At 43.7% G+C, this 16,051-nt stretch overlaps 1 protein-coding gene across 3 annotated transcripts in view; it reads left to right on the top strand.

Moving 5' to 3' along the window:
* ADAMTS17 (ADAM metallopeptidase with thrombospondin type 1 motif 17) overlaps positions 1-16,051 on the top strand; it is a 187,130-nt gene that overhangs the window by 169,636 nt on the left and 1,443 nt on the right. For all 3 annotated transcript variants that reach the window (XM_086757388.1, XM_086757387.1, XM_086757389.1), the window contains one exon: positions 14,056-14,233. In XM_086757388.1, coding sequence (XP_086613514.1) covers positions 14,056-14,233 — 178 coding nt within the window. The remainder of the gene's footprint in view (positions 1-14,055; positions 14,234-16,051) is intronic.

Consider the following 16,051-nt stretch of genomic DNA (forward strand, 5'->3'; position numbering starts at 1 on the left):
CCAGTGCTGTAAAAAGCGCTGTGAGAGCTTTGTGCTGACTAAGATGGAAACTTTTTCTGTTCATACAAATTGATCTCAGAACAAGCAACAACATTTTGCAATTAATACATTGTACATTTGTTACTTATTGTTAAGAATCATCAGAGAAGCAAGATTTAACTAACGGTAGCAATTATTACAGATTAAAATAGGGGGCTTTGATGCTTTATATGCAAGCAGCTTGCATGGTGACTGGGCCTCCAGTCCTTAATTTCCCAAACCAAGATCGTTTGAAGATACCAGGAAGGCATCTAAGAAAGAGGCAAAACCTCGTTTAGAAAGTCAAGTCAGATACAACTTGTAAGTAGAACAGGCTGTTTGGGTGGTAATGGCAGACTGTTATTTTTATACTATTAGTAGTATTCATAGCATACATGGATTCTGTGCATGAGAAGACAGATCACTTCCCTAAGGAGCTCCCAGCCCTATGTAAGTAACTCACCTCACGTCTGACAGCGATGGACATGGTTATCCTATGTAAGATCCTAGATCCTGCATTCAGAAGGTGCAGCAGTAAAAGCTCCAAGTCTATGCCAGACCAGCTGTGGTTTTACGTTCTCAGACCCCGGATCTGCTTCTGTGTAGAAGAAGTGAGGGCTGGAGGCATGGCCACGCTGATCAGCACCTACCAGCCAAAACCTCGTCTGCCGGCCTTAGTAGTGATGTCGCAGCCATTGTCTGTCCACCCTCTGAAGAAGAGGAATTCTTTTCCATTTTTTGTTAGGGTTGTTAGCAGACGGTCCTTACTGCGTATTATAGCTGTGGAGCGTTTGGAGCTAACTGAGCAGATCTAGCAAGCAGTCTTGGCTGTGATATTTGTATATTCCTGCTGTATTTGCAGCATGTGTCAAGTGTTGCATGAGGAACTGATATATCTAGTTCACTTTGCAAACACACAGGGCAAGGTCTGTAAAGTTATTTTAAATATCTTTGAAGTTACCTTTGTTAGTCCAGTGCTTGAGATTAACAGAGTGTCGACTGTAATTCTGAAGACAGAATTGTTGTGTTACTAGTAACCACGTGTGACCTCCATTACCACTGCTAGTAAACTTCCAGCTTCTCTGCACTACTGCAGCTTCTCTTTAGAACCCCTTGTCTCAAAGGGATATCATTATTATTTTTAGCATCGGTGTTATGAGTTACATAACCAAACTGTTCCTGGCCTGAGAGTCTTCAAACCTAGGAGAAAGGTAGATTGCACAGCACAGCAAGAGATCCACTGAAGGTGTTAACCTGAAATAATTTTTTTATTGTTGCCTGGATTCTTCAGAATTGCAGTTCATTATATCATCCCTTTTTATGTATGATGCAATATACAAATGGGAATCCAAGCCATCTCCCATTCAATTGTTTCTTCCAAAAGGAAATTCCACATCCAATTTGCATTCAGTTAAAGAAACAAACATCTCATACGCTCTTTTCTACTTTGAAATAGTCCCTCCTTGTTTGAAATCTGAGCTGTTAAATGTTCTAGCCCTGGAAACATTTTTACATTTTTTTGGTAGTTGTGCAAGTCAAAAGAACGAACATCCGTTTCTCAGTTCCCCAGCACTTGCCTCGGACTCCTCGGCTGCTGAAAATACGCCTCTCGATGCGTTAGCAAGACAGTAGTTCGTTCTTTCAGGATGAATTGTATTTTGCTGACAAACTTCATGTCAAGAATTAAGTTTCTGTGAAGAAAGCAGGCGGCTGGTGAACAGAATGTGTGTGACTCTGGGACGCGCAGCCTGAGTCCGTACCCTTGGCCTGCTCCAGCCTGATTTGAAGGGATCGGCCGTGGGACCGCGGCCCTGCGCTGCAGCCTGCCGTGACTCCCACAGTGGAAAACGCGTGTCCCAGACGATGGGGTGCACTGCTGGCCCGCTGCAGGGAGATGCAGGCTTGGTGAGCAGCATGAGGAACCGCTTTTTAGCTGCCCAAGGGTCCCCCTGTGTCCTCAGCTCTCTCCCTCCTGCTCCAGCGATAACGTAGCAGGGAAAGCTCTCAGGTGCAAATGAACAGGCAAAGGCTGTATTTTTTTAGTTCCTTTTCTCCAGTTGGCTTTTGGACTCTTCTAGGGTGTAACTGAAGAGGCAAGATTATATAGCAGGGGCAATTCTCCACAAGGTTTTTATGGATTTTTCTTCATTTCCAGTTTTACTTAATTGTTTCATTATTTTCTATGCCTCGACATACTCTATTTCTGTCCTGTGACTGAAGCGTGGTATTTTGAGCCAATAGCACAGAATGGTTCAGGGTTCCCAGTTTCTTTTTTTTTCCACTATTCTCCTTTTAACTGATACTATATCAAGGAAGGTAGGATTACAAGCAGGATGCGCTAGCTCCGTTGTTAGTGCTGACTTTCACAAGGGCGCAGTTTCAGCTTTGTGGGCAGAAGTTTAAACATGCAACTTTTGTCCCTCAGGCAACAATTTAGCTCATTAACCTATTATATTACATAGCCCAATGAAAAGATTTTTAGAAGAAGAAAGATACATAGAAGCCTTGTCATATATTGGCTTTGCCATATTTTTTTCTCTGCAGTTACACTATCTGCTCTGTAAATATTAAGGCCTGTATTAATCTTAGATAACCCAATGTAAATCCAGGGTAACCGTCTTTCATTCTTCCCTACGAGCCGCTGGCCGCAAGCCAAGGATCTCACTCAGCACAGTGGGTCGGATATCTTACCTTAGTGTAAATCCAGATTAATTCAGCCACTTAGGTTAATGCAGGCTTATGCCAATGCTGTGCAGAGCAGAATCTGGCCTGCTGGGCTGCGCAAGATCTTTGGGTCGCGTGTAGGAACCACCGCAGATTCCTGCTCTCAGGTGAAAGCAGAAATATATGTCATGTGAAGCTGGGCTTCAGCTAGAAGAGAAAGTAGAGAAGAAATCTTTTTGACCACTTTATATCTCGTATAACCAGCTGGCACAATGTTCACTGGATTCAGAAGGATTGTAGACTCCAGAAACTGGGAAGCACTAGTAAGGATCATCTGGGCAAAGGGTGATGTTAAACAATGTTCATGTTGCCAAACAGTGTCAACAGTGATAAAGCACATCTGAAAAATTGCCTATAGCCACCTGCCCTCCCTGAACATCAATAGATCCCAATTTCTTTCTTACGGGTTCTCATCCCAGGAGAATATTAACAATAGGGAAGAAAAAAATCTAATTTCCTATAAGAAAAATACTGGGTTTGTGCCAGACACTGAGGTGTTTCATACTGAAGATCAGCAGTCATTCATCACAATGGGTGGTAACAAGGATTCTGTAATTGCAAATTAATTGCTTTGGCAGGATTACAGTAGATTATATTTTCTAAGAGATAAAGCCCCTAGCCTTGCAGTACACCAAAAAAACATGTTAGGGTTGGTTTGGGTTTTTTTTTCCAGAAATATTCTACAGTCTTCCAGTGCCAGGAAGGCATGTTTTCTGAGTTCCAAATGTTTGGGAACATCAACAAAATCCTCTATATGCCTCACTTTTAATGATTAATTCACTTTACATGATAAGAAGAGGAAATCAAGGACAGCTGTGGTTTGAGAGGTATATACAAAGCTGTTGTAAATATAGAAGCAAAGTGTCTTTTGTTCTAACATTCATTACAAATTCATGGCTTGACCCACCATCTGTTTATTATAAACTATGGACAACTTGTTAATTCTTCATAAAGGTCATAACTGAGTTCATCTTCTTCTACCTTGGAGAAAATAACTTTTCTTGTTGAACTGAGAGAAAACTCCGCAGGAGGGATGGTCACTTGAGACTGCATTTGCACATCACAGCTGACAGACCCTTTCCTGCCTTGTACTTGCTTTGGCTCAGCAAACAACTTCATGATTTATGGCAGCTCGTGTGGATTCTGCACTGTAGCTAGAAACTGATGTTGCAAGACTGTCTGCAGGTCTCACTGATGCAAATCAATTGTTCTCCTGAAGGTGATAAAGCTGGATTTGACAGGAGAGGACCCAAGAAGCTTTAATATTCAAACCCTCTGCTTTTCTGGTCCTAGACGTGACCAGAAGCCAGAGCATCAGAGTGTCCTAAGCCTAGTTGCTGCCTCGATGGACTGCTCTAAGTTGTACTGGTAGTTGTGGTTCCCCATGGTTTGTTCCTCTGGCGCTTGGTCACTGATGTGCAAACCACAGCCTTTCTTGCCAACAGCGAATCTTAAAATACCCCTCGCTACAGAGGATGAGAACAAATGGCCGAAAATTGGTTATAACAGCCAGGGACCCTCTCCAGTTTGGGAAAGTTGTTCCCAGTATCCCAGTAAAAATTTCATACAGCCCTTTAGAAAGGAAGATGGAAAGCCATTGCTCTGCATTTTTGAAGTAGAATGGTTACACTTTTGAATCATGATGAGCTAAAACCATCACCTTTAGTTTAACGTCCGTTGAGGAAATGCATGGAATAAAACAGATTTCTGTGTGAGACAAAGCTAGTGTTTGTTTTACAGAGCAGAAACCACTCCTCTCTTCAGCTGCAGGGAAACCAATTTTGTTTATAATACCGTGGGCCAAATCACTGACCCACCAAAGTCAGTGGCCAACTCCCAGTGACTTCAGTTAGTTAAGGATTTCAACATAAAATGAAGATTCTGGCACACGGCTTGGAGTTTACATATGACAGAGCTCCAAGGCTATTGGTAATTTTTTTTGTCATCTTCACTGTCAGTGCAGGGCTCGCTGGAGCTTCTACTGTTCCCTTCGTGTTTTTATTCCACAAACTTAAGGATTCTGAGAAAAAGGCTTGGATCACTGAAGTAAAAGCCTCAGAAGAGGAGACACGAGGGGAGACATTTCCATGTTCCTGCTGCCGTTTCACAAATCTGTCACCTTCAGCTGCTTAAAGCTCAGCCCAAGGTCCTTCTACTGCCTCGCACCACCAGGTAGAGCTGATCGCTCTGTTGTGGACAAGCTTAGAAATACAGTTTTCATACCTCCACTGGAAATAAGCATTTTAGGAAAGAAAGGGAAGTTCATTTAAGTTCAGCTCATATTAGCTACAGACTTCTGTATGGTCATGGGTCCATCACTTCATTAAATGCCCATCACTGAGTCCTGGCCATCTGACAGGTACGTGCCGTGTTTGAGATAGTTGTTAGGCTCCGTTTATGGTCATTTTAAGACAGGCAGCTCCAGGCAGTAGTTTTATCTCCTTCACTTAGTAAAGGCTGACTTGCCTTTTGAAGTGGTGGTCTCTGCTGACTGCAAAGAGAATGTAAACAGAGCTAGTGCAGTTTGGTAAGATGAATCCCACCCCTTTTTTTCTTTGATTTTCTCTCCCCCTGTCTGTGAAATGTCTTTAGCTGTGGTCAGAGGTGTGAATCTTGTACAATGGCACTAAAATGAGGTTGAGGCTCTATCTAGACTTGTGCTACCTGCCAGCCCCAGTCCATGCAGCTGTAGTTGGCAACCTAGGCATGGACAGTGAGGAGATGCTGACTACAGTGCTGGCTGGCCAGGGGAGCGTAAGCTGCCGAAACTCCTGCTCATGCCTTTGAGGCAATGACTGCTCCTTGTTTGCACGACAACTTGCTGGAGTTTCTGGGAACATCCATCATACCAATTATTTTGATGGTTCCTTAGTAAAGGAAAATGTGCTGCAAAAAGGCCACATTAATCAATGTTTTGTTTGAAGTGGAGCACGTTCTGTCACAGTGGTATTGTCTCATGTTCCAATACAGCCTCCAGTGATCCTATTAATTGGAAGAATAACTTTTCCATTTTGATATTTTTTATTTGAAAGCCTAGTTCATTAAGTGCTTTTTTTTTTTTCCCCCAGTGGAGAATTAAAGCCTCCCACTAAGATCAGTGAATTGGAAATGGAATTCCATCATGACTGTTTTACTCTTTTTTTTTCTTTTGCGTGAAAAAGAAGAAAGCATGAAAGAGAAGCCTGTTCAAATATTGGCTTTAGTTTTCTGTGAGTAACTTTGAGATGTTACAGTGTCTAGAATCATATTTTTAGAAATATGAAGAGTAGCTAATTCACCATTTAAAATTTGTACTACTCATCTGAAGAGGTTTTTGCCCTTTGAATCCTTACGGCACACAATATGCAGGGACTGCTATAATCTTGCAGTCTTTCCGATAGCCTGTTGAGATACTGAGGCATTAAGGTGACAATCTTCCAGAACATCTTTGAATAGCAATTGGTATCAGCCTGCTGACGATCCCTTGTTTGACTGTGCAAAGAGATGAAATGTGGTGTTCGTTCAGCATCACGCATTTCAAAGCTGAGTAGCTCCCTGTCTGGAGAATCATAGAATCATAGAATGGTTAGGGTTGGAAGGGACCTTCAAAGGTCATCTAGTCCAACCCCCCTGCAAGGAGCAGGGACATCTCCAACCAGATCAGGTTGCTCAGAGCCTCAGCCAACCTGGCCTTGAACGTTTCCAGGGATGGGGCCTCCACCACCTTTCTGGGCAACCTGTGCCAGTGTTCTATAACCCGCATCGTAAAAATTTTTTCCTAATTTCTAATCTAAATCTACCCCCCTCTATTTTAAAACCATTACCTCTCGTCCTATCGCAACAGGCCCTACTAAACAGCCTTTCCCCATCTTTCTTGTAGGCCCCCTTGAGGTACTGGAAGACCGCTATCAGGTCTCCCCGGAGCCTCCTCTTCTCCAGGCTGAACAGCCCCAACTCTCTCAGCCTGTCCTCATAGGAGAGGTGCTCCAGCCCTTTTATCATCTTCGTGGCCCTCCTCTGGACCTTCTCCAACTGGTCCATGTCCTTCTTGTGTTGGGGGCTCCAGAACTGGACACAGTAGTCCAGGTGGGGTCTCACCAGGGCAGAGTAGAGGGAGAGAATCACCTCCCTCGACCTGCTGGCCAAGCTCCTCTTGATGCAGCCCAGGATGCGGTTGGCCTTCTGGGCCGCAAGGGCGCATTGCCTGCTCGTGTTAAGCTTCTCATCCACCAGCACTCCCAAGTCCTTCTCCTCAGGGCTGCAATGTTCAGGCAGGACTGAGATGACAGAGATGAGCAGCCTCTTGCTGAAGTTAAGTAATCCTAATGGAGCCCTTAGTTTAATTACTTTTTAAAATAAATTGCATTTAGGTAGAATTGGTCATTAACTGATGAAAAACTAATAGCTGTGTTCAGTGGAACTTCAGTGCCAAAGATGTTCTTTCAGGCTAAGTCTGCAACAGGAGTCTGTGGGGCTCTAGCTCGCGTAGCCCATCAACCCCTGCTCAGCAGGGCAGCACACACTGCTGTAGAAGCAGGGTAAGATCTCAAGCAGTCAGCCTCAGCTGAGTTATGTGGTCCCATGGTTACATAGTTGTCCCTTACTATCTAGTTTGCTTAAAATTAGCTTGCTTATGCCATTTGCATAAGGTGTTTTTCAGCGTAATTTCCCTGCAGCTTTTCAGGTGGAATAAGCTATGGAGTATCTCCACTCTGTACCCGCCACAGATCAAAACGTCACATGTGCTACAGGTGGCATGCTGGAATATGGCACCCTGTGGGGAGTACCGTATCATTTCACATCTCTGCTTGTTCCTGTTCTTGAAATCCAGTTTGAAAGCTTGTGAGAAGCACATTCTAGCTGATAGGTATAATGAATTAAATGACATTTCCCCATTAGCATCCACCTGGGCTGCATCGCACAAGTACTCAGGGGCACTGTCACTGCCCAGAATATTCATGCATTCAGTTCTTAATCTCTGAACTCCCTGCACACAATGGAACTTTTCAGAATAGCAAAGTCAAGCTTAATTATGCAGTGAGACGTGCTGGATGTACTGGTCAGGTCTTGTTCCTTAGGGTCATGCAGTTTGAAAGCACAGCTGTAGGCAGTTTGCAAAGATTGCCTCTCTCTTTTCCTTCTAAGATACTGTCACATCAGCCATGGGCATTTTCTGCTATAATTTATTGTTTCTTCCCATACTGAGTCAGAAGGGTATGCATTTTTCTTGGCTAAATTAAACAGATCAGTCATTTCACAAAGGTTTACAAATGAAAGATTGTTCTAAGCAAGACCAGATATGTTCTCTCTACAGATCTGGGGTTCAAAAAGAAGAAAAAAAAAAAGAAAAAAAGAAAGAAAGAACAAGGAAGCTTGTAAAACAGCTTACAGTTTGCTTTGGGCTAATTAGATCTTATCAGCGAAGAGACAGAAATTTCTTTCTTTAACATGATGCCATGGTGAAAGTTAACCTGGTGTTTATGAAAGCATATTGCGTGCTGCTTTTCAGCTAGAACTATAGAGTTTAAATTAAGTGATACTCATAACAAGTCTGACGTTAAGGTGTGCGGAGCACTGACTTTCACAGCACACACATGTATACTGTTAAGGTCTCAGGAACGGGGCAATTACAGGACGGTTGTCATTCATATCACATGCTGTATTTGAATGTTATTAATAGGAACTTGTCTTGCTTTCTTTCTGACTTTCATAGAAGCAAGAAATAAGACCCCCGGGGAGGAAAGCGCTCTACCCTATCCTAACGCCTCGGAATACTTGAACTCTGAAGTCAGTAAAGCATGACTGCCTCTGAATATTGGAGCTTTAGCCATAGTGTTATCCTTGGCTTCGGCAGCTGTCAGCAAATCGGGGACAAGGCAGTAACTTTAAACATCAGATGACTGCAGGCTGATGAATAAAGAAAAAATCATCTTGCCTTCAGCTTAGTTATGGCAGTCATCTTGAACTGTATCTCCCTCCAACTGATCTGTTGAAGAGTTGAACTGATCTGATCAGCCTTCTGAATATTGGAGTTTGTTCCGGACTGGCTGAAGGGATGCTATGACCTTCTGCTGGAAAAAGCAAGTCTCTTACAAGAGACTAACATCTCTTAGAAGTTAGAAAAGTGACATTTTTAAAGGTGCCACGTGATCTGAATGCATCCCTGCCTAGCCAGCAGCCCTCAGCTAAGGCATAAGCAATACTTTGGTATCCCATTCAATCCTGAACAGACCACAGCCTGTCCTCTGGAGTGGTAAATCTGTAGCTTTTCCTGTCCCCATTAAGCCTCCACACAGGGCTCCTTTGGACTGGTCTCTTATGTGTTCCTCCAGCTGCTCTGCCCTGGCTTCATTCATTCTTACTCCTCTCTATTTCTCTGGCTGTCTTTTGTAGATCAGGAGTTGATGAAGTCCCTGACATATCTCAGCACTTACTGTAAATTCATTCTATTTTAATACCTGATATTCTCCCGAGGCATTTGCTTTCAAAGCAATTAGACATCTGTCAGCACCTTTGGTGGATTTCAAGCTTTCATATCAGTATCCTAAGGTGGAAATAGCATTCCAGTTGAAAAATCATAGCCTGGTCTTAAGGCTGGAGTTTTTCAGTGAGTAAATCTTCTTTAAGCTGATGAATGCAGCTGCTGCCTTGACAATTTGTGAGTTTATTTCCTTCTGGATATCCCCACTGGCTTGCATGTTACTGCCAAAGAATGTGAAAGGAGGCATTTTTGTATTCCTTTTGCTTTCTCAAGCGGCGTTTGAACTGGAAGTTACAAGGGCTCTCATTAGGTTCACTTTTTGGAACTGTTCATTAACCCTCTCTTTTTTACAGTGTTGAACAATCCTTTGATCTATGCATGTGGGTGGATTTCCAATTTACAATGGCTACATTGTTGCTTTACTGCATTATGGCTAAACTACACGCATTTTGCTTACGCATTTTTCTGATAATGATATCACTGTCAATGCTGGGTGGAAGGAAAAACACACTTCTTTATTTGACACCGGCATCTCTATTCAACCACTTCTCCGAGTCCCCAGCTTCCCAGAGTGGGCAAGTTCCTTGTGTGTTTTCTCTCCGTCCTTGCGTAGCAGCTCAGGTGGCAGGCAGAGGTCCACGCAGCTCTGAACCAGGTTCCAAAACCAGTCCTCCGCATTCACAGATCACTTTACTCCATCATGGCATGAAAACACGTGTGCATCTTGAGAGTTACATCAGTGCTTGTAAGGGCTTTTCCGATTTTCAGAGTATGTTTGTTAATAGCAGTGTAAGAACTCAATATTTGCCCAAAAAGTCCAGTGTCCATCAGCAGCATTGTGAATACGATCGGCACAACTCCACCGTGCAGCTCCGGAGCATCACAGCGTTCTGCATGGTGGAACTGTAGCCAGAAGCTGGATCGGGTGCTGGGCTGTACTGGTACTTTTGCCCCTGCAGCCCACACTCTGCCACCAGCGATACGCTCTCTCTGGCAACTGGAAGTTCCTTGATTTGCAAGAAGACCACCAGCACCTTTCCTTGCTCAGACACCTCATAACCTGTGTCTGAGCCTGAGGGTCCTGTATCAGGGAGCAGAGAGTGAATCTAGCCCTGAAAATTGTTCTGTGGATATGCCTGCTTGCTTCATAAATATTTGGGAGCAGAGAGACTGTAGCAATGCATTTAACTGTCCAGAGCAGGAGGGAAGGTATTTATGGGAATTTGCTATCCAGTTGGAGTTTGATTTTTATGCCTCTTTTAATGATGTCCTCTCTTCATAGTGCAGCACGAGTAACAATTCCCCCTTTGTATGTATTTTGTATCTATTCCTGTTTCCTATTGAAATTCCTAGGAAAGAGGCTATCCAAGTACAGAGTTGAAAATTTTGTCTTAAAATAAGCCAGATGTCCAACCTTCCTTTACCTGCCAAGCCCAAAAGAGTTCAAGGAAGATGTTAAAATCTGTCTTCCTGGCTGTGAAAAACTAATTGCGTAGCATAGGTGATGATCCCAGTCTCCCAGGAGAAGGAATAAAAGTGCTTCGGGCAAAAGCTCTTCTGTTATTTGTCTAAGGACTGGAGTTGGCAGTGTCTGTGGAAAAAGTTTCATTGCTTGCCCTCCTTGCTGGTTAACAAATGCAGGAACACAGAAAAAGGCAGGTGAGTGTTTGTATACGGGTATCTGAAAGCCTTATTCACCTTGTGAGAAAAATGCTTTTTTATTTCTTTCCTTTTTTAATTTTTTTTTCCTCTCTGTTAAGAGCATTTGTAAGCCCAGGGAGTGCCTAAAAGCCAGAGACAGAGGTTTCAGACTGGCTATACTACAATCACGTGAAGGAACCACATGGCCTGGATGGGTTATTTTATGCTGTGTGGTAACAGCTATTCTGTTTGTAAAAAGGATGTGCAATTCGCTCCTCTCGCAAAGACTTTTGTGAGGGTTGAGATCAGTAAAGCACTCTGAAGACTAAAAGTGCCATTGAAATCCTGAGGATTAGAGGTTGTGTATGACTGGTGAAGTGGAAGGGCCTATTAGCTGCATTTGTCAGGATAAAAAATGTTGACTTTAAATCCAAATGTAATGGCCGTGCCTTACTGGCTTCCGGACTGGTAGAAGTCACTGAGGGCACACAGTGCTGGGGAGGAGCAGAGGGACACTCAAGACTAAAGAAATGCCTACATCTCACTGCAGAAGCTCAATTATGAAAAGGTTTTAAATAAGGGACTTTAACACTTGCTTTTTGGAATAGCTCACTGTAGGGCGTGCAAGGGAAGGGCTCGTTCAGCGTAGTCCTAAATACCGTAACCATTGTTGAGGTTTCATAGATAGTGATCAAATTTTGATGTAAATTCAACATCTGAAAATCTTAAGTGCCAAAAATCTGTCATAAACTAGTGTGTTGACCCTAAACTGAAATAAGGATGTAAAGGAAAAAAACTCAATTATTTATTTTTAAAACAGAAGTTCCAAAATACATGCAAAATTTTAATATAGCATGAGTGCTACCTTCAGAATATAATAATCAGGTCCTGGAATTGGTGAGTCCATACCTGGAAACAGAGAGGCAAACTGCGCACCAGGATGGCGTAGTGGCAAAGTCCGGCAGGGATCTGAGGCAGAGATAGTTCTGAATGGAGACGTTCAGTCCTACAGAAAGGCGCTGGGAGAAAGAACGGGAAAAAAGAGCAGCTGGAATATGGGGAAAAAATTAAGAGAAAAGCAAATACAAATTTGGTGAGCACACCGAATACAAGAAACCTGTTTAATGAACGGTCATTAATGTGAGTGACTTAAAAAAGAAAATTAGATGGTCATTGTTATTTTTGACAGTAGGCTTCACTGATCCTACAGCTCCTCCTACCCAGGAATAAAGAGTTCACATTCTGTATTTCTACATTAGGTTGTCTGAAGCAGGACTCCATCAGCTCTATTGTACATAGAATCACAAAATCATAGAATGGTTGGGGTTGGAAGGGACCTTTAAAGGCCATCACCCCTGGTCCTATCACAACAGGCCCTCCTGAAGAGCCTGTCCCCATTTTTCCTATCAGCCCCCTTTAGGTACTGGAAGGCCTCTATAAGGTGTCCTCAGAGCCTTCTCTTCTCCAGGCTGAACAGCCCCAGCTCTCTCAGCCTTTCTGCACAGCACAAAACTCCACTTTTTGCTCTGCTCTTTTTTCCTGCTTCATCCTTTTGGTTCATCAATTGCATAAAAATTTTCTCCAGTCAAGTGACTGGCAATATTCCCCTCCACCTTAGACATTCATGTGAGAGCTGAAGTCTCTGCAGATCAGTCTTCATACTACCCAAGAACTGTTAGCCCTGGACATTAAAGATTTTGATAAAAGAAGCCAAATATATGCAACTACTAGTAGAGTGCATCTGGGGCCATCTTTTATCAGACCTTTCAGTGATTCCCATGGGAAGGAAAAGCTCCCTGTGCTCCGGCTCAAAATAAATCTATACTTCTTGTATCAGATGGTCTTTGAGAAGCAGTAGGGGTTTCCTGTGATATTTCCGGAACAAAATGGCCACAGCTTTGCTGTGCTCTCCCCCATAGATGGGAGAGGTGGAGATCTACACAGACCCATGTGTTCTTCTCCATCCTAGTCTTACAAACATCCGCACTGCATACACATCCTTCATACTTGGACTTCAGTCCAACTTTAGTGGTGCTCAGCTTTTGAGCTTCTCTGATGTTTGGCATGCTGTTTTTAAGAATTACCTCTCTGAGGTGATACTGGTTTTCAGGAAGAGAGCTCCACTGCCCTGACTGTGTTCAGAAACAGCAGAGGACAGAAAACACGATCTTTTTGACATCGTCCTAATTATATCTCCTGAGTTTTCCCTCACCTCCTCCTCTCCCTCATCGTTTGCTTGTGTGTGGCTTTAGCAGAAATAGGAATCTTACCAAAGTCCTGCAACCCATTGTTTCTTTATTTTAAATACAAGGTTCTTTTATTAACTCCAGCTGGTGCACCTCACTGTGCTCACTGTGTTTGCGTTATTAAAGTTGAACAGCGTGCAAGTAGGACATTGTAAATCACAAGCGACTGGGCCAGAGGAAGAGGGAGGGAGAGGCGGGGACTCCAGTTGTATGACAACAGAGAGCATATAAACAGGCTGGGCCTCCTGGCTAACAGAAACCAAAACTCAGGGAGTACAATTTGCAATTGCTCCCAGGAGGACAGATAAGTGCCAGACAGTTAGCAGGGATGGAGGAGAGTGAATACTTGAGTGTTCTCCCATATACTGGAACTTCTCTAGAGGTCTGGGCATGCGGTAGGAGCCGCCTGCCTCTGCTATAATTCTTGGGTTTGTTTTATATCAGTGCCTGGCAGTGGTCGTCTTGTCTGTGGAGGAGGCCTTGTTAGACCATCCTGCTCTCGGAGAGGGCTCTTAAACCAAGCAACCAGTGCCACTGGGTCACTCAGGGAGAGGGAGGCGGAAGCTGCTCATCCATAATTAAACGGTATACGCTTTCCAGCTTTGCCTCTTTGTGGCTGGTGGTGGGAATTGCATCTCTGCCTGCTTGAACCTCCTGGGCATCCACAGGAACAGCCAGTGTAGGTGGACTCAGAGAGACAACAGCTTCCTTCTTCATGCCAGGACAGTTCCTCTGCTCACAGCAGTCCCTGAAGCTGCAAAATCGTCATGGACAAATGCAACAGCTGTATGAAGGGTCCCTGGCTGACACGATGCCCCTGTTATTGACTCCTCAGTGCTGTAGTGAGCTGCCAATTTGCTGCATGCTTCAGCTCTGGCAGTGACTTTTCTGGTGTATGTGGGTGTGTGATTTGTGATTTTGAAGCTGCTGTACTTGGACCATGTCTCACTGCCTTCTCTCCTCCAGTGCTCCTCAACCTGTGGGAAGGGTCTCCAGTCACGCGTGGTCCAGTGTATGCACAAAGTCACCGGGCGCCACGGCAATGAGTGCCCTGTCCTGTCCAAGCCAGCGGCCTACAGGCAGTGCCACCAAGAAGTCTGCAATGAGAAGATAAACGTCAACACAATTACCTCGCCCAGACTTGGTGAGTGACGGGTGTTGGGGGGAAGATGTCACCTGCAAAGGACCAGACAAAGCCCAGGGTCCCAGTGTGCCCTGTGTGATAAAACTGGGGCTTCAGATGATTGCTCAGGGCCAGAAATTAGGAGAGAGCCCCCTGATCAGCCGCTAGACTAAAGGTCTAGTGTGGATAGGTCCTCTTTTATCCATCAATCCCTGACTTTGCCCAAGCTGGAGTGCTTAGCAGTGGATAGACCTGAGAGACCAAAAGGAGCACACAAGTGGTGGGTGATTGATTGATTGATTTATTGATCACAGAGGTGAGGGAGCTGACAGGCATATCTTTCTCACAAACAGCTTCACACCCTGCTTTCGCTGTGGTGAGTGTAAGGGATGGTAATTTGTTCATCTGTGCCCCAAGAAAAGGACATGACCTTGACAAGTAGAGCATCGCTGTTTGGGTTTTTTTTTTCCTTTTCATTTGCTGCCACAAAAATGTTGTTTGATGAATTAATTTGCCCAGGGAGGTGAGAGAGTGTCCAGACTTTTTCTGTGAACCCTTTGATTTTCTGTCACCGTCCTTCTCCTCACCTTGCCTGCATCCCCTGTGTAGCTGGCTGAGATGAGAATATGGTGATCAGCCATCTGTTTCCCAAAACACCTTCATGCTGTATTTAAGAAATGGCTTCAGTTAAGAATGCTTCTGTTAATACAAAATTGTGAGAATCCATGATTTTCCATGCCATATTTGCTCAGTTTATATGGGGATAAAAATATTTTTTTCCAAACTTCAGCCCTGTGTGTTCAGCCACAGCTCCAAGAACGAAGCTGGTTTCTTTACGTTTCACACATCATCACCAGTAAGATGAAGCTCAACTAAGCCGTCAGCTGCACTGACACAGCCTCCTCCGTGCCTCCCATTACTTTTCCGTACAAGAAGCTGGGCTATAAACAATGCTGCTAAGAGCTTACCAGGGAGAACAGCCTCCACTCTCTCAGCAGAGCCGGTCTTGGAGACTAAAACCCCTCTAATACACATGAAAAGGCTGAGCTGCTAAGTAATAGGGAACCGTTTTCTAATAGCACTGTCCAGGATTAAATAACATTTAAACTAGAATGGGACTTGAAGCTTCTGAACTGAAATTTGTTTCCCAAAAGTTTAACAGATGTTTCAAAGAATATGGGAAATTTTATTCTTGCAAACGCAGTCACACTGAGGAGCCTCTAACCTCTTTTGTTTAAGAACATATGAGAGTACTTCCCAGATATTTTAGCACTAAGAGCACAGTGGAAGGAAAACATTTCATTTGAGAAGTAAGCCCTTGATACAGTGATGAGACAAGAAATCCATCCTAATTCACATTTTAGGACAAAGCAATAAAAAGCTCACGTGTTTCGAAGACTGAGGAGCTCAAGTCCCTGCTGAAAGTAATCTGCAAGTAATTTGGGATGCTTTTGTCTCTAAACTGGGCTTGGAATCACCAGGGCCAGAAACAATGATATTTGATATTAGCAGAAAGATGTATCATTGAATGTTTTGCTCTGCTTGCTTATAAACAAATTCTCATTGGATTATCTTTAAACAAAATTTTCTGTTTTCTGCAATGGAAGCCTCACCAAAAAAAATTATACAGAAAAAGATTCCAGTGGTCTACAAAACCTGTGCTGCCTTGTCTGCATCCAGGATGTTTTTCATCCTCGGCAGCATTTTCAGAAGTATCTAAATGTGTTGGAGTGACCCATGTTGCTTCCTAGACATGCTTCCTGTCTTACTGCGCAACTTGTGAGGCACCTTGGACCTCTAAAATACCAGAGCCTTGTTTGTGGCTTTGTGTCTTTCTAT

Source organism: Chlamydotis macqueenii, chromosome 12 (assembly GCF_036417535.1).
Source record: "Chlamydotis macqueenii isolate bChlMac1 chromosome 12, bChlMac1.mat, whole genome shotgun sequence".
NCBI classification, from domain to species: Eukaryota; Metazoa; Chordata; class Aves; order Otidiformes; family Otididae; genus Chlamydotis; species Chlamydotis macqueenii.